Here is a 23,825-nt window from a genome sequence, read left to right as displayed (position 1 = left end):
ATATATATATATGAAAACGAGAAGAAAGGGGGTTAATCGTGGGGACCGATTTTTATTAATCACATCATGAGAAGCCCCCTCCCCCCAACAAACAATGACACCAAGAAAAACATAGGGAAAATTACTTGTACTTACCAATTGAATTTTAAAAAAAATGATAAATTAATGGAATTCAAAGTGGATGCAAAAACCACTTAATATGCAGAGAACAAAGATAATCATGAATAGCCGCGCAAGGGGACAAGAGCTCAGGATCGCCAGTCACCCTCTAGAGTCTGTGAAGGAGTACATTTACCTGGGTCAATTAATCACGGGGGCCCCGATCATGAGAAGGAAATCTACAGGAGAATAAAAATGAGTTGGAGCGCATACGGCAGACATTGCCAGATCTTGACTGAAAGCTTACCATTATCATTAAAAAGGAAGGTCCACAATCAGTGCATTTTACCGGTGCTGACATTTGGGGCAGAAACTTGGAGACTGATAAAGATGCTTGAGAACCAGTTAATGACCGTGCAAAAAGCGATGGAACGAAGAATGTTAGGCTTAACGTTAAAAGACAGGAAGAGAGCGGTGGGAATCAGAGAGCAAACGGGGATAGCCGATATTCTAATTGACATTAAGAGAAAAAAATGGAGCTGGGGAGGACATGTAGTGCGTAGGTTATATAACAGTTGGACCATTAGGGTTACAGAATGGGTGCCAAGAGTAGGGAAAGGAAGTCGAGGACGGTAGAAGACGGCGTGATGAAATTAAGAAATTCGCAGGCGCTATAGTTGGAATCGGTTGGCGCAGGACAGCGTTAATTGGAGATCGCAGGGAGATGCCCTCGTTCTGGCAGTGGACATAAAGTAAGCTGCTGCTGATGATGATGCTCGTGTGTAGTCACCAATTATTTTCCTGGTTCTGGGATTTCCTCTGGGCCACAATAGATGGGCCGAGCTCCCCGTGCATGGTCACGTGAAGTGCTAGGGGCCCGTGGAATTTTAGAAACTGTGGCATATCCTCCGGTTGCAAGCGGATGTTGAATGGCTCACCGATATGTTTGTCCTATTGTCCTTCGAACACGTCGTCATCTCGTGGCAAAATTCGATCCACTTTGGTTGGAGTCAAGACGCTGATATCGGTGATTCCGATGTCCAGAACTTGGAACCAGTTTCGCCCGAGGAGACTAGCTCCTTTGCCATGTACGGCGTGCAGGTACAGCTGTGCGGTTTTGTAATTCACCTGCGCTCCCAAGGGACAGCGTTCTAACAGCTTCATTCTTGTTTTCCGACCACACGTGCAGAGTAAGGTCTGTAGACTGCAGCTGCGCGGAAGATGCAGGCCAGAGGCGTCGCTCATCACTCACTGAGGTGCTCCATCAGCAGCGGCTGTCCATTTACAGTAAGTTCTATTATGATCGGTGTTGACGAACCCACACTGTTCATGGCGAAGAGATCTCGCACTGAGTCGGTCAAGGAGATCAGTTGGTGATTTCTGTGCCGCTCAAGTGCCGTGAATGCTTGCGTTTGCTGCTGAAGAGCTGTGGACTTGAATTCCGTCTTTCGGCGGAAGGAAGCTACGATGACTTTTCCTTGCGATCGTCCGGCAAATGCATTCCGGTGCATCAGAAACGCGGTTGTTTGCTCACGTTTGTCTTGCGTGGTGCTAAAGGTCTGGTGCTTTGTGCTGTGCCTTCTCGCTTGCCGGCATGGAGTTACATCATTAGTTGTTTGCCGCTGATTCTGCTGACAAGGCGAGGATGTAAGTACAATCGAATGTGATGTCACATTAAACTAGCAGGCGTTGTAGGAGGTTACTGTCTCGTATTCCGAATACGAAGCGATCTCGGAGCGCGATGTCCAGAAGCAGTGTAGAGCACCACCCACTAGCTTTAGCTGGTGTCGCTAACGTGGCCATGTCGAGGGCTGTGGGGTAGCTGCTGATAGTGTGGGATCTGGCAGCGTCCATGTCAGGCTGGTTCCGAAGTTGCAGTTGCGTGCGGCGCTGCGCAGCGTTTCAGCATATTCGGCAATCGATTCTGTCGGTGCTTGACTTCTTTGATTGAAACGGAAGCGACTCAGCAGCTCGTTGAGCGTCGGAATAAAGTGTTTGTTGGGGCGTTGAAGTGTAGCTCCATACTCGCTCTCGGAAAGTCGCTTTGGTGTTAAAGTAACGGAATAACTGTTTATTTACAAGCTGTACACAACGTGGCATTTGCCGGTAAGCACCGCGCAACGGAATGTGCAGATTCCAGAATGCAGACTCGAGCCGCTCCCAGCTTTGGAGCTATACGCCGCCTGCGCCGGCCGAGGGTCCCGCGCGTTCTGCTTCGTGCGCTGCGGACGCGCTGGCGCCCTATCTTGAAAGCAATCTGCGATGTGGACAAAGTGCACCTGCTGGTAGCTTCGTATGCGCTGTGTTTTCGCGGCTTAGTTCGCGTTGGGGGGGGGGGAAGCGAAGGGCAGCACGAAGGTCAATTCGCTCGCTGTTGCTGCCTCGCTTCCTCACTCCAGCGTTTTGACAGCGAGTTTCTGTGGCCATCGCGTGACATGTGTTCATGCCTATCTGTGCGCGCGTGACACCGTGCTTGTCAATTTAGTTAGTAAGCGAATGTTTACAAGTTTATACGGCCGATAAAACTGCAGGCCATGCTTCGTATAGCTGTTTACTAATTTGCTATCGCCATCGATGCTTCGCCGTTCGGGCGAAACTGCGACTTTGTAAAGGCGAACGCCTAAAATTCCCCATGAAGCGTTAAATCCGGTGAGCGCCCGGCGTTGACATCCGATGGCAAGAAAACCCCGTGACGAAGTGGTAACGTCACGTTGCCGGCGCTGGACCTGCTGCGGCTAGCACTGCGAAATCCCACGGTGAACAGCCGCGGCGTCGGACGGACGCCGTGGCCCACATAAAAAAAAATGACTTTACCCAATTCGAAAATTTAATTGACCTACGTTCACAACCGACCTGGCCCCCTCCCGGAATTGACTTGGCCCACCCGTAAAATTTGGGTGGCCCACCTTCAAAATTGGATTTGCCCAACTCGTGAAAAGTATCGCGCAGAAGTATCAGAATGATGTGGCATTCATTGCACGTAAGGAGACGTAAGTGCCTCGGTAACTTTTGGACAGTTCAACGACATCGGTCGTAAAACGGTGTGGTCTGGTTCTTTTTTGAACTCTCGACTATCGTCAACGGTATATCGTGGGCAGGGCGCGATCCCGCAGTCCACGCCAGCAGGTCTGTGCCACGATGCTGCTCATCGTGTCTTTGCCACGCAGGTTTTTGCCACGGCTCCGATGCTGCTCATCATGTCGTTGTTTCCAAAATATATATTGATGCAGGAACAAGGCGGATTCACAGGTGCAAAGGGATGTGCACTTACAGGAGATAGAAATGGCGCCCAAGCAGCGGCCACAATCCTCGTCGTCTCCTTCTCGAGAAAGCGTCTTCGTTCTCTTGCCCGCCACATCACCCTTCCGTCGAGGAAGCTCAGTCCCGGTGCGGGTCATGGTGGTGGTGGTGATGAACTTTATTTCTTCTGTTTACAGGAGAGGTGTGAGCTGAGCCCTAAGGGCCCAGCCCTTACAAAGTCTAGGGGGGGGGGTCCCTAGTCCGGGACCCCCGTGGCTTCTGCAGCGGCTTTGGCTCGGGCCACCAGGGCACGTTGGTCCTGGAGGGTTGAGCAGCCAAGCAGGGCGGCCTCCCAGTCCTCTCGGGTAGGTTGGGGGTTTGGGGGGAAAGCAGGGTTGGAGGGTCATGCCCACACTATGTGGTATGTGTCCGCAAACACCTCACCACAGTGCGGGCACTCGCCTGAAAATGCCAGGTTGAAGTGTTTCAGCACCGCCGGGCACATTACTATATTCGTTGTAGAGACGGAGAAGCCAGCGCTCCTCCGTCTTATTGAGGCCTTTGCAAGGGGGGATGTATCGGCCGTGATTAAGGTGATACAACTGTGTGATTTCTTTAAAGGTGGTTGCCAGTTTGAATTCAGGGACCTCGTCCACGGGTGATAGAGACGACGCCCGGAAATGAAGCGCGCGGGCTGTAGCGTCGACTACTTCGTTCCCCTCTATTCCCTGGTGAGCTGGCGGGGCCCAAATAATGGAGCGCCGAGGTTGGAATCCCTGGTTCTCACATTTCTTAAGGATTTGGAAGGCACGATATGGGATTTGGCCTTGTTCTATATTGCGGCAAGCACCCCTCGAATCAGTAATGATGACTCGAGACGCTGGATCTGCGGCAGCAACCGCGATGGCCACCTCCTACGCGTGAGTAATATTGGGGGCCCTGTAGGTGAGGCCATTAACCGGTGTGTTTTGATGGACGACTGCCGCCGTAAACCAACCCCCGTGGTGAGGGCCGGCAGCGTCCATATAGAATACTCCTGGGCGATCTCCATACGTTCTGATGATCCTTGTAGCGCGCTTGACCGTGGCCCTCGTGAGTATCTCGTGTCACGTTTCTAGGGAGAGGGTTTACCTATAGGGTCATGGAGCATCAGTCAAGGTGGGTACGTAGGGCTTGAGGCTGGTAACCTGAACAACATCGCTGCTTACGTCGGGAGGCATTGAAGGCTCGCCTGCCGATGCATTCTTGTACGTCATGTCAGAGAGTTGGCGCACGATCTTGTGCGGACCAGAGTGAAGTGATAGGACTCTTTCGGACAAACCGACGCGACGCAAGGGCATCCAGATGAGGGCACGAGCACCAGGGGAAAAGAGGGCTTCTCGGTGCTGACGATCGTAAGGGCACTTTTGGAAACCTAGCGAGACAGTAAGACGATCACGAGCAATTTGTCGGGACTAGGTGGCCACGGCAATAGCATCGCTGGCGTAAACGGCTGAAGACTGAAATTAGTAGGGAAGTAACTTGTCCTTAGGCAGTGTAGCTAGGGTCGCGCCCAAACAAAAGGTAGAACGGTGAAAATCCGGCGGTGTCGTGACGAGACATTACCAAAGGTGATGTATGGCAGAGCGACGTCCCAGTCACGGTTATCGCCGTAAACAAGCATTTCAGTTAGCATGCGGTTGAGGCGTTTGGTGAGGCCATTCGTCTGAGGGTGGTACGCGGCAGCGACTCTGTGCTCGGTAGCACAGGAGCGGAGCAGATCATCGACGACCTTTGATAAGAAGTAACGGCCACGATACGTAAGTAACTGGCGTGGGGCGCCGTGGCCTATAGATTTTACCGTGAAGTAGAAAGTCGGCGACATCTGTAGCGCATCTGGTTGGAATCGCTCGCGTGATGGCGCATATCTTGTGGCGTAATCTGTCGCCACACGGAAGAATGGCTCCGTCAGAAGGTTGAAGGAATCCAGCAGGAGGCAGTGGCAGGCGTCCTCCGGTAGTGACACTGATCACAGGCAGTGACATAAGTGCGCACAGGGCGACAAATTCCGGGCCAGAAGAAACGGTGTCTCACGCGGTTGTACGTACGAGCTGTCCAGCGGTAGAAGCGTCGCGTAGCCGCTGGTGCACGGAGCGTCGGAGGTGCCCTGGAACTACCTCGGGACCATGCATCAGGGTGCGAGGATGCAGAGTCTCATCGTGCAGGGTGAATTCATCCGGAGGGAATTCGGGTCACTAGGGGCGGAGCTTGGGCGGCCCACCAGGGCGCGAAGGACACGATCGTGGAGTTGTTCGTCACCGATGTGGCGCAAGTCGGGCGGGATGCAGATGTCTGAGTCAGCGTGTGCGCCGTCCGATGGATCCGCAGGATGGTAGGACAAGCAGTCAGCCTCTTGATGCAGGCGTCCTGATTTATACACGAAAAAGGTGTATTCTTGCAGATCTAATACCCAACGAGCGAGGCGTCCCATTGGGTCCTTCGAAGACGAGATCCAACAAAGGGCGTTGCGATCAATGACAAAGCAGAAACTGCGACCCAACAAGTATGGTCGAAATACTAGCGCTATAGGCATTCGCGCTCAGGTATGGAGTTGGGGAGCAGAAAGAAGGTGGCTGCCGATGGCGCAATCTCGACCTTTGGGCCAGAACGGCGCCGGTGTCATGACAACTCGCATCTGTGCGTGGGAGCCGAGGTAGACGGAATAGGCCAAGCTGTAAGCCGCTCAATAAGAGTATAGAGAAGGCTTTGGCTTGCAGTGGTCCCCAAGAAGAACTCGCAGTTTTGCCCGAAAGTTGAAGCATCGAGTGCGATAGCAAACTATTAGAGAGCTAAACGAAGTAAGGCTAGCAGATTTATGGACTGTATAAGCTTGTAAAGATTTCCTTACTAAATAAATTAACAAGCACGGTGTCACGCGCGCGCAGGTAAATATAAACACATCTCACTCGATGACTGCGGAGACTCGCTGTGAGAACGCCAGAGCGAGGAAGCGCGGCAGCTGCTTCCTCAGTTTACTTACCAACTTATCGAAGGTACAAGAAATGCACCTTAGGGAGAGTGTGCGAGTAATTGCGCAGTAGGCGCATATTGGTGAGCCCTCGAGACTCGCAACATTTTGCGTCTCTTTATTTTTATATTAATTAAATAGTGAGCACATCGGTGACTACGTGCCGCATTTAGTCGAACATAGGTCGAGCAGGAATATAGGTCGATCCCTATATACTGAACTCGCAGAGAGATTAGAAAAACGATACTTCGGATATAGGTCAGCCCGTATCTTTTTTGAAGAACTTGGAACACGACACACCCAGCTCGGCTGCCGAATCTCGGCGCCACCTGCGGCGTCCTCGCCGCACCACGAACGTCTCGAGTGCTGCGCCGGATGCGCAGCGTTTCGCAGAGCCGGCCTGAATAACCTCCGGACGGACACTACGGCGTGCGCGACGAAGGAATAGTGCCGTAAGCTCGGTACTATTGCTCGCTTTGTTCGCGAATGTGGGTCGACATTCTCTGGTCACGAATGTAGTTCGATAGCTCACATTTGGTAACATTTTCGAAAAAAGAAAGAAGGTTGACCACTATTCAAATCAATACGCCATATAATTTATGCGAACGATACGAGTCTGCTTCTTTTTCTGGACGCACAGGTGGTGATCTAATAATTATAGCTAACCACATGTTAAGATGTATTCAAGCGTGGGCTACACAAGACAGCTTGGCGTTATGTCAGCAAATAAGTACTGCTCCATCCCCGCAATACCCATTACCCCCGCTCTTGCTTAACAACTTCCAGGAATTGAAATCATTCAGTCCCTCAACACATTGGGCGTCTATTACACGCTTGGTCTAAAGAGTTGTTGCTATTACCGTCCTCCTGATTCACACCAAACCTTTGTCACCTAACTTCGCAACAGTATTACTACTGCAATGAAGGCCTGCCCAGCGGATATAATTTATCTATTAGGGGATTTTAATTTTCCGCACATCAACTGGGCAAAGCTAAGCTCTACCTGTCGAGTGTGATTAGAATTCATTAGTTCAACCCTAGACTTGAACTTCAACCAGACTGTCAACCAACCCACTCGCGGTCCCAACACCTTAGATGTAGTGCTGACAACCAACCCTGATACAGTTCAGAAAATAACATACTTGGATGGTTTTAGCGACCATAATCTACTCCAAATAACCCATAATATTCCGTTACCATATAAGAGTATAGTAAAAGAAATAATTCGAAACTATAACAAGGGTGACTATACTACCATTAATGCTGACCTAGATTTTCTTTTCAACAATTTATTTCTTCCTTCCTTTTACAGTAGAACGGTCGAGGAAAACTGGATACTATTTCGAGACAAATTACGTTCATTAGTAAACCAGTACATTTCAGTAATCACAGTATCCAATGATAAATCGAACCCATGGTTCACCTGTTTCCTTCGGCGTCTTCGAAACAAAAAGAAACGTTTATACAGTAGTGCTAAACGATTGGACACCCTATCGGCGTGGGAAGAATACAATCAGTGTTTAAAAAGACTACAACGCTGCTGCTGCTGCCGCCGCCGCCGCCTACCCCGATTTGTACTATCAGTTCATGACGCCTATCGGTGGCATTGCATCTCTTGTAAACAATCTTAAGTTACCTCATTCTTGTGGCGTCGATGAGATTAATTCCAAAATACTAAAGAACACCGTTATGACTTCTAGCAATATATTATATCACATCCTCAGGCAGTCACTAACTTCAGGAGCGCTCCCGTCAGATTGGAAGACTGCGAAAGTAGTTCCCATATTCAAAAACGGCGACAGGTACTCACCAGATAACTACCGGCCAATTTCCCTCACGTGTATTTGTTGTAAAATGCTCGAGCATATAATTGCTTCTCACATATACAACCATCTGGAATCAAACAAGTTTTTTTTTTTTTCTCTAACCAGCACGGGTTCAGGAAGGGTTTGTCATGTGAGACACAACTTTAGTATTCTCGACTGACCTGCATTTAGACATGAACCATAATGTAGAGATATATAGCATATTCCTTGACTTTTCCAAGGCGTTTGATTGCGTAGCCCATTGCCCCCTGATTTCAAGGTTACACGCACTAAGATTGGACTCACTGATACTAACTTGGCTCCGGAACTTTCTTTCTAATCGCCGACAATTTACAATCGTTAACAATCTTTCTTCCTCCCTTACCTATGTCACTTCCGGAGTGCCACAAGGTAGCGTTCTGGGGCCGCTACTATTCTTAATATACTTTAACGATCTAACTAATAACTTATCATCCCGCCTGCGAATATTCTCAGACGGCCGCATTATTTACCGCCCTATAACCAGCCCTGATGACCACCTCATTCTTCAAAGCGACCTTCAGCTTATTTTGGATTGGTGTAACACTTGGTTAATGACTAATTATAAAGTAATGTCCCCTTCACTCGTAAACACCTTATCTCTAATTTCCAATATAACGTAAATAACAAGGCAATTTATACAGCTACTTCCTACATATACTTAGGCATTAGTCTCGCACCAAGCCTTTCCTGGACCCATCACGTTACTATACTATATGTGCTAATGCTTCAAAATAACTGGGGTACTTACGCTGAAACCTACGTAATTCGCCCTCCAACATCCGCAAGCTAGCCTATCAGACGTTTGTTCGCCCCCAGCTCGAATTTGCCTCTCCAATCTGGTCACCCCATCATAACAACCTAATCAGCTTATTAGAATCAGTTCAATATAGGGCCGCCAGGTTTATCTCAGGTAACTAAGCCTACAATTCGAGCATCTCATAAATAAAACTTGATATTTCACTTCAGCCACTAAGTACTCGACGTGATTTTGCTCTCATATCATTATTTTACAAGTACGTTCATACGGTTAGGAAATCTTTACAGCATCAAGTGGCACCTTGCACATCTCGCAGATTATATAATCATCTCAGCTTCAGGCGCGTCTACGGGAACACTCATGCATTCAATTGGTAGGCGCTTCCTCGTGCCATTCGAATGTGGAACGCTCTTCCTGATTTCATCGTCTCCGGACCTATAGATCGCGATAAATTCCGCCAGCTCATCAGTTCATATTCCACCGCCTAACTTCAAGAAAGTGCATGATGCATTTTCTTCTGTTTTCCAGTTATGTACTTTCTTGTTTATGAGCTCATTATTTCGCTTATTACTCTTGTATGTTTTTAGTATTGTTTAGTATTTGTATTGGAGTGGCTACATTTTTTTTTACATTAATTATCGAAAGAACTGTATCGTTTGTCTTTTTTCTAATATGTACATTACCGACCCCGTTATTTTCGCACAATGCTTTAATGCTTGTATAAGATGTGTATACATTTTTCCACTGTCTATTAGAGTATGTCCATTATGTTTTGTTATATGCCCTATATACTCTTTCAATCGTCCTGTAACGCCAGACAATGTGGAAAGGACAGCTAAGAGCAAGTCCACTGAGAAGACCACATTTGCCGAATCTTGGCCGGCTCTACCGAAACGACAACATTCACCAACAGAATCACAGCAAACTTTCGCTGGACAACCCCCGACGTCTACTGTCGGCGATTTGTGCGACCAAGACAGGCAGGTGGCTGATATGCTGCAATCGCTAATTAATACAATGCGCATTACACTGAACAAGCTGCAAACACCAGCAGCTCGAAGCGCTCTGCAAATACTGGATGCACTAAATCCAGTGCTTGCTAGCATCGTTTAAGCATCATAGCTCGACCGATAGTCCCCTTCCGCACTGTACTTAAAAGCGCGTCGATCTTTCAGTGGAATGCCAGGGGTCTAAGGACCCGTATATCAGACTTTCGCCAATTCATTTTTACAAATCGCTTCCCCATACTGGTCATTTGCGAACCAAATACATCAACTCCACTCAGACTGTCCGGTTATGAATCTTTCGTCTCGTCCACATGCGGTGCGAGCACGAAAGTGATCATCTACATCCGCACGGACTTAACATATGTCGCTAACACGGTAGAGCCTCATGACGACGATCGATATGTCTGCCTAAATGTCCAAAAGAAGAATATGTCATTAACACTAATTGGAGCCTACATATCCCCAGCGGGTCACTTTGACGGCGAACGACTTAAGAAAATATTACTAGTGAACAATGGCCCCTGGGTTATCACAGGTGACTTCGACGCGCATCACCAGCTATGGGGAAGCACTAAAATTGACTCCAAAGGCAGTAGTCTTGCCTCCTTTGCTGCCGACCATGATTTGTGCTGTGTGAATGACGGCAGCCCTACATTTCTGCGTGGCACGACCTATAGTAGCTGCTTGGACTTAACTTTGGTTTCACGGCGCTTTGCCTCGAGCGTCCAATGGTTTACGGACATAGAAACACATGGAAGCCACCATATTCCAACATACATAAAGATTAGAGGAGTTGAGCAACGCTCCTCTACTGTCTTGCGTACAGTTGATTGGTCAAAGTTTAAGAAGGATATGGATGATACATGTCGGGAAGGCCTTTCACACACTATCGAAGAAGCAATCGCAGAGGCATTGAAAACATCCATCTGCTCGCTTACAAGGTCAGCAAGGCGAACAGACTTGGACATGGAACTGGAGAGGCTGCGTGCGGCACGCCGACAGGCGGAGAGGAGGTATCGGCGCACGAAGTCCGTCTCGGATCTGAGGGCTTCACGACGCATACAAAAGAAAGTCCAGCGTCGTATGGATAAATTGGAAGATAAGCGATGGAAAAGTTTCTGTCAGTCGCTTGATCCCCGAAAATCGCTCTCGCACATATGGAGAACGGTTAGGGGTATTCGCTCATCTCCGCATCAAAGGAAGCCCTTCGCTGCTCTGGCCCTCTACCAACTCCGCTCGGAACTTCAAGTGGCTGAAGAGTTCTGTCCACGGGTTGCTAGGTCCGTGGCCATCATTACTGACGCATCATTGAATGACATCCCTGACGCACGTGTGCCAGAAATGAACGTGCTATTTTCACTCGAAGAGCTCGATGCTGCGTTGGCGACCTGCAGGCGTTCTTCGTCACCAGGACCTGATGGCATCACGTATGCTGCCCTATGCCACCTTGGACATGACGCACGTGATGAGCTGCTCAACTACTACAATGAGTCTTGGTAGAACGGCGTCGTTCCTTAACAATGGAAATCGAGCCGCTTGATCCCCATTCTGAAACCTGGAAAGTCTCCGCTTGAGCTCTCATCATATCGTCCGATTGCGCTTTCGAGCTGCGTCAGCAAAGTGTTGGAAAGAATGATTCTTGCTCGCTTCGAATGGCACCTAGAACGATTCAACATCTATCCGGACGCCATGACAGGCTTTCGTTGAGGTCGCACGTCCATCGACAACGTCATTGACATCGTAACATGGGTCCAAAATCAAAAAAGCCTCAAGCACCTCTTTGCGGCACTTTTTCTAGATATAGAAGGAGCATACGACAACGTCGCCCATGAGGCCATACTGAACTCACTTGAGGCTGTTGGAATTGGTGGCGGGATATATAAATGGATTCGGGACTATTTGACTGAGAGGCGTTTTTTCTTACATACCGAAGACGGCCAACTTCAGACCATTACATCTGCCGTGGTGTGCCGCAGGGTGGAGAGTTGAGCCCTATTTTGTTCAACCTCGTCCTGGTAGGACTAGCGGATTACCTTCCGCAGACAGTTCATGTCTCAATATACGCCGACGACATTTGCATCTGGGCCTCTGCGGTGACTCGCCCTCAGCTAAGAGCCAGGCTTCAGCGTGCGGCAACCATGACAGCGTCTTATCTCCGAGAACAAGGCCTCAGTGTGTCTACTAAAAAGTGCGCATTACTTGGTTTTACGCACAAACAAATGTCATTGTATCCTGTTTCCATCAATGGTCAAGCTGTATCCTATGTAAAGACGCATCGCTTTCTGGGCGTCATCATTGACCGCAACCTCTCGTGGAGCCCTCACTGCGTCTATCTGAAGAAGAAGTTAGTCGCCATTGCTTAGGTCTTCAAATTTCTCTGCGGGAAAAACTGGGGTACACCTGCCCATTCTATGTTGCAGCTGTACAGGGTTTTGTTTCTCGGACTCCTACGTTACAGCCTACCAATGTTGTCAAATGCTTGCAAGACGAACATTCGCGCCTTGGAGAGCATACAAGGTCAAGCCCTACGCACGTGTTTAGGGCTACATCGGTGCACCTCAACAGCAGCAACAATCGCCATCGCGAGAGATCATATAATCCAGACACATGTAGCTGTCGACTCTCTCAGAGCGCACATTCGCCATCTGTCAAGGATCTCCGACCATCATTTGGCCTCCCTACCAGCTGAGAGACCTCAAGCGACCTTTTCACGAGTGATTAGCGCTCATCAAGAGTGCATACCGGCATCTTTTACACCGGCGGCGAAGCCTTCCTCTCCCCTGTGGTGCCTGCGACAGCCTCAAGTGAATTTTGCTATTCCTGGAATTACAAAAAAGTCCTATCATGCAGCGCCGGCTCTGAAGAAACTTACGATCCTATTACTGCACCAGACGTATCATGACCACATTCATATATATACCGATGGTTCGACCTCACCTACCAGCTCAACTGCCGCATTCGTGGTGCCAGCCAAGAACGTTACAGTTAAATTCAAATTGATGCACGCGACTACATCTACATCGGCAGAACTTGCAGCTCTCCATGCCGCTATGATATACATCACTGAAGAGCCAACAGAGAAATGGGTCGTATTTTGTGACTCTAAGGCAGCCCTTCACAGCATCAAGTCTGCATTACGTCACAGAACTTACGAGCAGGTGATATCTGACATCAGGGAAGTGCACCACCATGCTCAGGAAAGACGACACCACATTATATTTCAATGGATTCCTGCCCGCTGTGGCATCGTCGGCAACAACCTAGCTGACAAGGCTGCCCGGTGGGCCCACGAAGATACCAAGACGCGTCCAACACCTTTGGCGTGGTCGGACGCTGCCAGAGAACTTCGCCTACTTGCACGCAAGAAGTCACAAGATCTCTAAATTTCAAGTGCCTTCAATTGCAGATTACGTAAGCTGGACCCCACGCTACGGCTACAACTGCCATCTAGCCTTTCCCGCGGCGAAACAACCTTGTGTCGCTTGTGGCTGGGAGTGGCGTTCACGAACGCATACTCCTACCGTATGGGAATGGCTGAGAGCCCGATGGGCGACTCCTGTGGGTGCGAGGAGACCATCGAGCACCTATTGTGTACCTGCCCTCGCTACGATCTCCAACGCCTCTCTCTGCGGGCAACTTTACGCCGACTGGACTCGAGACCGTTCACCGAGTCAAAGATACTCGGACCGTGGCCACACCCGTCACTGGCTCGAAAAACAATTCGTGCACTAGTGCAGTACTTGTAGTGCACCGGCTTAAGAGACCGTTTATAGTGTCCTTGTGTATGGTGTCCCTCCCACACGTACTCAGTGCTTACTGTCTCCCTTTCTTCCTCTTTCTCTTCCCCTTTCCCCCACCCCAGTGTAGGGTAGCAAACCGGATGCTGTTCTGGTTGACCTCCCTGCCTTTCCTATCCTTGTTTTCTCTCTCTCTCTCTCTGTAACGCCCCCCTCACCCAATGCCTCATACGAGGCTTGTAAGGACAGTTGAAATAAATAAATAAATAAAGTCTTGGTGCATGATAGTTGGGCAACACTGTATATTTCATTCAGTAACCGAAATGAGGCCCAGCCGGATTCACTCGAAATCATAATCAACAGCAGTCATGCGCAGCAGCGCTTATACTCGAACTCACGGCAAAACAAAAAAGGAGAGAGAGAGAGAGAGAGAGGCTGCAGTTTGACCGGAAAGGAAAAGCAGTATTAATGTTAGCCAAGTATGCGACAATTACACGAAGGAAGATTGCACAGCCGAGGAGTCTCAGGCTGTGGAAAATGAAATTGTGTGTGCGCGCGCGCGCGCGTGTGTGTGTGTGTGTGTGTGTGTGTGTGTGTGTGTGTGTGTGTGTGTGTGTGTGTGTGTGTGTGTGTGTGTGTGTGTGTGTGTTCGGAAAGCTGGGCGCCCGCCACCCCCCCCCCCTCCTCGGAAAAATGAAAACTCTCCGCCTATGGTAGAAAGGATGAAACCTGGAATGAATTCTCTGCGGTAGCACGACCCAAAGATGTTCCCTCGAGGCCTGAGAATTTTCGCACGCATGATATGTGTTCCGTGAACATGAACGGAAATCTATCTTAGGTTACAGTGTGATGGGGGGGGGGGGGTAAATAGAACTCAGCTACGATTATTTTGATGTTGTTTGCGCAATGAGACGAGCTAATTTGTCAGATCGCTTGGGCCAGTCCTGTATATATTTATCCTGCTTTCTACCACGACAAACTGCTTACGCGTCGCAAACTTTTGTCCTGTCGCATTATGTTGTGGTCGGTGCCACTCGTTTTCTCACTTCTGGCACATTGAGGGAAGCGCCGAAACCGAGGCAACGTCTCGAGCAAAAGCGAAAACGTGCGAACACATGCCACGCGAATCTGAGCGAGAAACGCCACGACGTCGCGTAGCCGTGCCCGCCGAGCGCCAAGGTTCCGCGAAGGCATCGCCGCGACCGGACGAAGGTGCTCGCGATGTCCTGCAAGCGATAACGCGCAACTCCAATCCTCTTGCGTCGACAACTTCTGAGGGGCTCTCGACCGCATCGTCGCCTGATCACGACTGTCGCAATATAAGGAACTGCGCGTCCGTCCGTTGCTCGCTGCGACTGCTTTCGTGGAACTGCGTTTTCCCGTGCGCATTGCGCGCTTGTCCTATTCACAACATCCTTCTTGGCTACAAATCATTACGAGTGTGTCCACGTTACGTAATTTTATGACGCTTGTTAAGAACGGCGAGCTGCAGTGCAAGTTTTGCCGGCCAGTTGCGACTGTGGCAGCAACTTTCCTGGAGCGTCGCTGCACACCTCTAGCCACGGCGTGACTAAGTCGACTCTGTGAACAATACGTGCGTCCTCGACTTTCCGTCGCTGGAGCCGAGTTTGACGAAGTCGCCATTATGACTAAACGGGCTCGGCGGACTAACTATTGTTACTGAGCCGCGGGAACGTCTACTGACACCCCTTCCCACGCGCCGACCAAGACGCCAGACAATGGGCGGCCGGCGGGCGCGCTTCAGCTCGGGGAATAAATGCCCCTACGGTGCCGGGTCGTCTCCCCTACGGTGCCTCGTATCCCCTACGGTGCCTCGTATCCCCTACGGTGCCTCGTATCCCCTACGGTGCCTCGTCTCCCATACGGTGCCTGGTCAACTCACCTACGGTGCTTGGACGGCCGTTTCCGTCACCTGGGTATCGGGGGAGGACCGAGTGTTTATAAACTGCTGTTGTGCGGCTGCTCAGGACACTCTCTCTCAAGCAGTCATGTTAGACTGATGTACTTTCTCAAACAGTCATGTTAGACTGATATAAATACTGTAAATAAACCCATATTCCTCGTTCTCGATGAGAAGCAGTCCTCCCCTTCATCAACGTCCTCAGCGTGGATAAGTTGGACGACGGCATGGGCCAGCTACCTTCTAATTCATGCCCGACTCCAATCTTGACAACGGATCACGAGCGATGGGATTGAACCCGCAATCATAACACGGTGCAGACCCGAGTTGAGCCGAATCGCGGAACGAGGCTCTGCACGTTGTCTAGCGAGGGCCGACGATGGTCGCGCGCGTGCACTGTGGGAGCGCTGGACAGAAGTGGCCAATCCTGTGCACAGACGGACTGCGTCTTTCGTCGTCCTATCGCGCGTAGATATCTTTAGTTGCGCGTTAACCTTTTCTTTCTTTCGTTTTTTTACCTTCTCCACTAGGCGATTTTGCTTCCTTTGCTTATATGCTGAGTTAAATGTCAGCTGTCGTGCAAATATTCGCCTTCCAATAAAGAGCCCTTTCATCGTCAAAGGACAAGAAAGAATGGGGGATCCAATCCAGCTATTTTCCATCGACTGGAGCAAACTAAACGCGTTTAGGCTGATATTGTGTAATCCTACAAATTGTGCTACTCGAAGGTCGACACATTTCAGGATCCAGTTCGGTTTGTTTAATCTCATTGCTCTTATTTCACCAGTGTCCCTGCTCTATTACTTAGGGCTAATTTAAGAGCTCTAGCTCAACGCGTAACCGTCTTTCTCTGCCACCACGAAACGCTGCAACCCCTGTCAGCCGTTTTGTTCCCGTGCCCACCGACGCTGTTGGTCATCAGCCTCATCCTTTTTCGCCCAACTCCTCGTGTAACGCCACTCATCGGGGCATTTGCGGTGTATGAAATAAATAAGTTATCCTGTCAAGCACTCTATACTCCAGTCATAGGAAGAGCGTGTCAGTTTTACCTTTGGCGTATACAGTTTTGTTAAATGCATCACTTACTGCAGCGAAGTGTATAACATTAGAATGGCGTTTTTAGAAGCCACATTGAAAACTTAAAAGTATCAGATTTTCCTCCAAGAACGAAGTAAGGTGAACCGCGTCAATATGTTCACGCAGTTCACACAGGCGAAAGCTGCGCACCTTGGTATTCAAAAAGACGCAGTTTGTGTTTGCATGTCATCTTAGCTTTTGCCGTCGGTGTATTTGCATGTTTTATTGAACATTGCGTTTTCATATGCAAAATGCATCTAGTTATAGCGTGTTTGTTATTTGTCACTGCAAATTTTGTGTACTAGCTGTGGTGCACCACGTCCACGCGACTGTTGATGTTTGCCCAATATTTACCTCTGCCCCAAGATGTCAAAAGCGCATGCGAAGTATAGGTCGAAATGCAGCACGAGGTGCCATATACTTGCAGTGCACTTGGTAGTACGAATCGCCCTGCTGTAGACCGGCGTGGGATGCGGAGCAAAGCGAATTTTCGCAATGAACAAAGAAAGAAAACTTCGTCACATGCTGCGGGAACGGTGGAACGAAAGTGTGAAATTGCGTCTGCTCTGCTTTTGACGCTTGTGGTAAACGTTGAAACATAAACGCGTGTTTTGCTCGAAATGCCATTTCCCTACTAAATAATGTTTTGTACCTTTTCTAGATAACTACTAGACAGAATAAAATGAACGTTTCGTTGCTTATAGGTATTGCCAACAATCTGAATCAAAAATATTCGAAAGATTATTTGCCATATTGCCGAAAAAAAGTTAAATTTTGGTGTTCTCGTTTTATAAGCAACTACAAGTGTTAAGAATTCTTGAACAATGCCTATACTAAAATATTTTAGATATCGCTTGGAGAAAGTAATGTGTGGAATATAACTAGCCAATTTAAATGCGCATCCTGTCAATAGCTCAAGAAAGGGTACATTTAAATCTGAAACTCTAAAGTTTGATAAATAATTACAAGAATTGTTACAGGTTCTGCTATTAAAAATACTCAATGTTAAGACATCCCCATTCAGCACGCAAAACTTGAAGTCGGCATATGTGGTGATTTCTACAAAAGGACTATGAAACAAAGGTGACCCCTAAAGACGGATCTTTATATGTCGAACAAGGAACGTTCTGCAGCTACTACGCGCCAAAATAACTCGGAGCAATTTTTCTTGTGGCACTCTTGTTTCACGTAAATCCGCAACCTTTGAAAGTGCCTCACGTGACCAGAAAACTATTTTCTATGAAACCATAGACGCGTCGTGCTCTAATGCTGTGTCGCCGCTGCCAGGTCGTGTTATGGCTATGCAGCTGACACGCGTGGAACCCTTGAATCGTGTTCAATACGTCGCGCGACATGCTCGGTCGTGCCTGGAGCCAGTGCTTGCTTCAGTGTTGATGCGCGCGCACCACATCGCGGCGCACTTCTCTCACGGGCTTGAAAACTACGCGCCTGGCGAGAGTCTGTGCGTTTGGTATTATCGTTTTGTTTAGACATCAATGGCGACGCGCCCATGCAGAGTTTCTATTCTAGCAATCTTGCGTTGCTGTGACATTGAACCTGGCTGCGGCCACTTTTACACCTTGCGGCTCGGACATGCGCTCAATTCTGTAGTAAGAACATTTATCCCGAGAACAAGAGCCGGTTTCGCGGGGCGCCGTACCACAAGTGCGTTCTTTGTCGAGGGCCGCTCACCCGTACAATTCGTTCGTATGGCAGCAACGTGAGTGAACTGCTTACACATAGGCTGTGAAAGTTACCATTGCCGGCTTATTAAGGCGAAGGTCTTATACGCCTCACGAAGCGAAAAGTCCGGCATTATCATCCAATGGCACCAAAAGCTGCGTGACCAACTGATGACGTCGCGTTCCCGGCGCTGAACCTGCTGCGGTTCGCGCTGCGACATCCCGCGGTGAACAGCCACGGCGTCGGCTGGACGCCACGGCCCACACAAGAACCACCGAATTTCAATAAGTTCGATTAAAGTAGATTAAGACGTTTTGATTCAGGTGTATTAAAATAGATTAGGGTGAATTAAGGTTGGTACAGATTAGATCAAGGTGGAGTTTTAATTGAAGTTGGTACAAGTCCTCATGCCTTCAAATCACGTAAGGGTGACTGTCTTTTATTACAGCTGGGTGACAAGAGCGCCGCTACTCGTCCACGCAGTGGATAACTGTTGTGCTGTTGTGTCCGTAGTTAACGCGACTTATAGGACCGCGCTTCGACTGCAGCGGGCAGCGGGGCGTAACCGTCGCCGCGTGGCACAAGCATCCTCGCGACCAGCAGGAGCAGCAGCGAGACGCCCGCGAGCGCCGCCAGCGCGTAGTGGAAGAGCATCGGTTCGCGCTCCATCTCGGCCCCGAGGCAGAGCGGCGCGAACGCCGAGCTGGCTCCCACCACCAGCACCGCCAGGGCGAACCGGCCCCGAGAGACGCCCGAGTGGTCGTGCAAGAGCAGCAACGTCGAGGGCATCACGGGAGCCATGGACGCGCCGGCCAGCACCGCGCCGATCCACATCGCCGGCGCCTGGTGGCCGAAGGCGGAGCCGAAGCCCGCCAGGGCCAGGAGCAAGACGTTCGAGCACAGCAGCACGCCGAGCGAGCCGTGCTGCTGTAGCCACACGATCGAAGCGCCTCGCACTGCGCTGAATGCGGCCCAAAAGCTGGACGTCAGGTAGGCGGCCACGGTCTTGTTCTGGCCGAGGAGAAGCGCGAACGCGGCGACGAGCTGGCTGTAGATGATCTCCATCGCGACCGACGTGAACAGGTACGAGAACAACACGACTACGATTCCGCTGCAAGGTGCGACGGGACACTGTGTCTCCATAGCCCTTAGGTCCTGGTGCCGAGGGTCAACAAAGAAAGCGACCAGCACCAGGAAGACGACGACGAACACGTACAAGGCGACGGCCCAGTAGGCGTACGCGACGTAAACAAAGTCCTTGTCTTCGAGGCTGGTCAGGTAGGCGAGCTCCCTCTCGACCGCCGGCGGCATGTCTGACGGTGGCCGAAGCACGCTTCGCTGTGTCAGGAACGGTTCGCCCAACACGGGCGCCAGTGTGCAGCCCATGCAGTGCATGAAGCTGAGGGTCTGCAGCAGGAACCCGCTGGCCTCTCGCCACAGCGCCGACATCCACAGGACGCCCACTGCAAAGGCCGCGTTATGTGATTCGCGAGCAGGCGCGGTCTCGAACGAACTGACCGATGTTGATTGCCCCGAGGGCGAATCCTCCGAGTCCGAAGAGCAGCTCACTCTGGAAGGGCGTGTCGAAGTAGGAGACCCCGAGGCAGGCCATGGCGAGGAAGAAGTCGAGCACCACGAGGAGCACCTGCGGGTTCACGGGCCTCAGCAGCACTCCGCCTGCAGCGCGCGCGCCACGTAGTAGTACGCGCCCGGCGCGGGCACGGAGCGCGACTCACCGGCCACGGCTCCCAAGAAGTACCCGACGCCCCTGGCGGCCAGCAGGAACAACACACGAAACAGGCCCACGTCCAGCGTCACGGCCAAGTCTTGCACAGTGGGGCCAAACAGCGCGTAGTACATGCCCTGTGCAATCGTGACCCATCGCGCTATAGGCTAATGACGGCGAACGAATTATTAGGTAGCGATAAATTTTATTTCGCTGCGACCAACGTCGTTGCGCTCATGCCTTCAGTCGCCGTTCTAACAGCCTCCCTGTAATCTGCTGTTTCACTTTTGTTGGGAAAAGATTCTCTCAGTACTGAATTAGCCAAGCCACGACGGCTTTTAGTGCTGGCCCCTCCTTCTAAAGGTAAATAAACGGGATTGATTGATGGAAGTCGCAGAGTAGAGGTTTACTCGAAATATCAGTTTCTTTAAGTCGCCATACTTGTTCCTAAGTTGACATACACTTTAATCATTGACCGAAGCCTCTTGCAAACATCAATTGCATTTGTTCTAATAAAGCTCGCAGCTGAGCTTAAGGGCCAGATGGTGTATGTATCGCGAAACATGCTCTCCACTTGCTTTGCATAAGCGGGATTATGTGGGCCTCTTTTATTCCAAAAAAGTCATAAAAATTCGCCCGAGTCGCCAGCGAAGTAGCGCCACTCCAGCTGGAAATCATCAATGGTTCAACTTTAGTATTTCTTATTGCGATAGCATTCACATGGACACACTAGCCCTTTTTTTACTTTCGTTGTCTCCGTCGACGTTGTCGTAATGTTCTATGTAAACTCGAAGAGCGATAACACCGTCGCCGCATGCTGTGTGTGCGAGAGAAAGCGTGTGAGGGCGAGCCGGCGATCAAATCAAACCAGTTTATTGTGGCATGTCTACGCAGAACATGCCCACGGAGCGAGGCAAAAGGAAGAAGCTAATAGACAATGCATCACCCCGTGTCACACATCAATGGCAGAAAGGTGAACATGTTCATTAAACAAAACAAATATTGCGTAGTTTAATTTTGGCGTGGTGGTAAATTAAACAAGACACGTGGCCTTATAAAAGAAGCAAAATACATTAGTAGCGCTACAACGCACGATACAAAAGATAAAAAAATTAAGGTTGATCCCTCTTTCACAGGAATCGGCAGAACACGAAAGTGAAACGTGTCTTCGCAAGGAGCTGTTGCATGTTTGCTTCGCGAACTCGCGGTCCGCTGCAGCGCACGATTTGCGGGACGGCGACCGCGTTGGCCGGAACAAAGCGACATTCGCCCGTCGACTCCGTTGCCTTTCTGCGCCGCGTGGGGCAGCTGTTTTCTTAGTCGGTGCCATCGAAGCAGTAGGTGGCGTGTAGGCACTGCTGATGCATGTTGAAGAGGCACTCCGTAGGCGACGAGGCGCCACAGGCTAAACCGACGCGAAAAGCAAACCATGCGCCGCAAGTGCCAACACCAGGCGTTGGAGCCTCCGCTGCGTTGTGACTACCGAAGCACTCCCTGTCGGCGCTCGTTAGTGTCACGTGCTTCGCTTCACCACTGCTATCTTTATCTCACAAGGTAGGCAGTTGCAGCGCTGCCGAAGGTACGAGGCGCACACAGGTAATATCCTTGCGCAGCGACATTTATATATATATATATATATATATATATATATATATATATATATATATATATATATATATATATATATATATATATATATATATATATTAGTTCCAAGCGTAACTGGCTGATTATCGGGTATGCACTAGAGAGTTTTATTTTTGATCGCTACATGATATGGTAAAGCGATACGTGACATTTTAGGACTTACAGAGAATTACTGCGGCAGTTACCGCCGTTAACCGTAATAGCCACCCTAAACGCGATAACGCAACCAACGTGGCGGCACCCATATATAGCCGAGACCGCCCGCTGCTACGGTTGGCGTCTGGCACCACGTGCGGAAAGGGATTTCACCCGACCTTCTCTCGCCATGCCTCGTCGAAATGAGGCGTGACTGCTCCTGCTACGGTTGGCATCCAGCACCACGTGCAGAAAGGAATTTCTCTCACCCGACCTCCACACACCTTGCCTCGTCGAAATGAAGCGTGACTTCCTAATTCGCCATGACCATTTCGAGTGTCTGCCGGTCTGGCGGAAGCCTCGCAGTGTTCACAGGCCCCTTTTGTGTTTGTGTGTGTGCGACTTTAGAGGGACCCTTTCCACGAACGGTCAAACTCTACAGAACTTCCACGAACCAGCAACGCGCAAAGGAGACGGACAAGCGTCTACAGTTCCAGGAGGTGGGAAGCCCTCCTCCTTGCAGCAGGCTTTCTGTGACGGTCACGTGACGTCGACGGAGGCAAGATCCCTCCCACGGTTGTAGAGACCCTTTTAAGGGGATCCGAAATGTACTTTTTAGAACACTCCATGCTCTTCTCATTTTCTTTCACCAACTTTTGATTAAACTGTGCAAGTTTCGCACTATAAATCGTCTCGCCCTTGCTTGGTCGCCATGGTCTACCGGAAGCCTGCAGCCCGCCGACTACGCCACGCTACCCAATAAGTAACGTCGGTCGAGCTTCGATAGGCAGGCGCCGCTACAACTCGGCAGCAGTACGATACGCTACCCTGGAGTACGCAACACTGCTTCGATCCGAATTCAAGCTTGTTACATGGCTCTCCGCCCTGTCAGCAAAAAAACAAGCGGCAAAATCCGTCATCGCTAAGTCGCATCTCAAGTTGACGTCGAATCATTAGGTATGGATGCTCTGTCGTAATTATTGAGATCGGCTGTTTGTTTTCACGCTACTATAGGACTACAGACATGACACCGAGCCGTAAAACTGACTCGGTTTCTAGTTAGCAAATGGCGCCATAGCGCTAGAATTGGTGATGCGTTGACGATACCGAGCGCTATAACGGCATTCACTGCATCATTAATTTACTGCCCCGCGCTAGCATTGTACGTGATGACGGTAGCGAGCAAACGCTCGGCTATGTTATCAGGACAGTCGAACGAGCCAGCCCGTTCGCAATGGCGCCGCAGTTCGAAGGATGGCAGACGCCGATGGCCAAGGGGCTGCAACGGCGTGCGTCAGCAAGAGTAAGCCTCTTGCAGAGTCGTCTACGCGAGGTTCGTATGGGAAGCGGTCTGCGATACCGTGTGCCGGGTAAAGCGTGCCTTACTCGATCATTGTGTGCAAGTTGTTTCTTCCCCGCAAACTCGGGCGAAATATTCTTCAATGAGTTCCACCACGGTCGCCAAGAAATAGCGTGGCCTTTGTTTCCTAAGATACGCATTCGGTATTACGTGTGATATCCGCGGAGGTTATATTTTTTCATATATTCGTGCCTGATCGGATTCAGTGGCGTTTTGCAAGTACCCTCTTCCACTCACGGAGGGCGCAACAAGCGGCGCACATATTTGCATTCAGTCGACGTAGCGTGTCTGTTTCTATTTTTTTCCGAGTCCTTAAAATTTCCATCACTCGTTGTATTCGGCGTCGTGTTATATATGGTGCAAGCAGGTTCTTAGGAGACGGATACGTCGGAGGCAGTGCAAAAGAGTCTAAGCATTACCTCTAAATTCGCGACTGCATCACCGCAACGCTTCCATTGCGCAATTTCAAAAGTACCCTAATGTAACTGTGTCAAAACTAATTACACCCATGGTTATTTGCTACTCAAGCCGTGTCATACAAGCGCATAGCTGTCGTTTAGTGTCTTCATATAACCGGCCCGA

At 49.9% G+C, this 23,825-nt stretch overlaps 2 protein-coding genes across 6 annotated transcripts in view; one reads left to right on the top strand and one right to left on the bottom strand.

Annotated features, from left to right (window-relative positions):
* The window catches only part of LOC142559732 (sodium-dependent glucose transporter 1A-like), a 253,170-nt gene that overhangs the window by 210,711 nt on the left and 18,634 nt on the right, over positions 1-23,825 (top strand). The gene's annotated exons all lie outside the window — the stretch shown is intronic.
* The window catches only part of LOC142559733 (sodium-dependent glucose transporter 1-like), a 57,875-nt gene continuing 52,805 nt past the window's right edge, over positions 18,756-23,825 (bottom strand). For both annotated transcript variants that reach the window (XM_075671326.1, XM_075671325.1), the window contains 3 exons: positions 20,112-20,238; positions 19,894-20,052; positions 18,756-19,838 (listed from right to left, as the gene is read on the bottom strand). In XM_075671326.1, the coding sequence (XP_075527441.1) occupies positions 18,889-19,838; positions 19,894-20,052; positions 20,112-20,235 (1,233 nt within the window). In that variant the 5' untranslated portion in view covers positions 20,236-20,238 and the 3' untranslated portion in view covers positions 18,756-18,888. The remainder of the gene's footprint in view (positions 19,839-19,893; positions 20,053-20,111; positions 20,239-23,825) is intronic.

Source organism: Dermacentor variabilis, chromosome 10 (genome assembly GCF_050947875.1).
Source record: "Dermacentor variabilis isolate Ectoservices chromosome 10, ASM5094787v1, whole genome shotgun sequence".
NCBI lineage: Eukaryota > Metazoa > Arthropoda > Arachnida > Ixodida > Ixodidae > Dermacentor > Dermacentor variabilis.
This window is presented reverse-complemented; position numbering and strand designations above follow the sequence as displayed.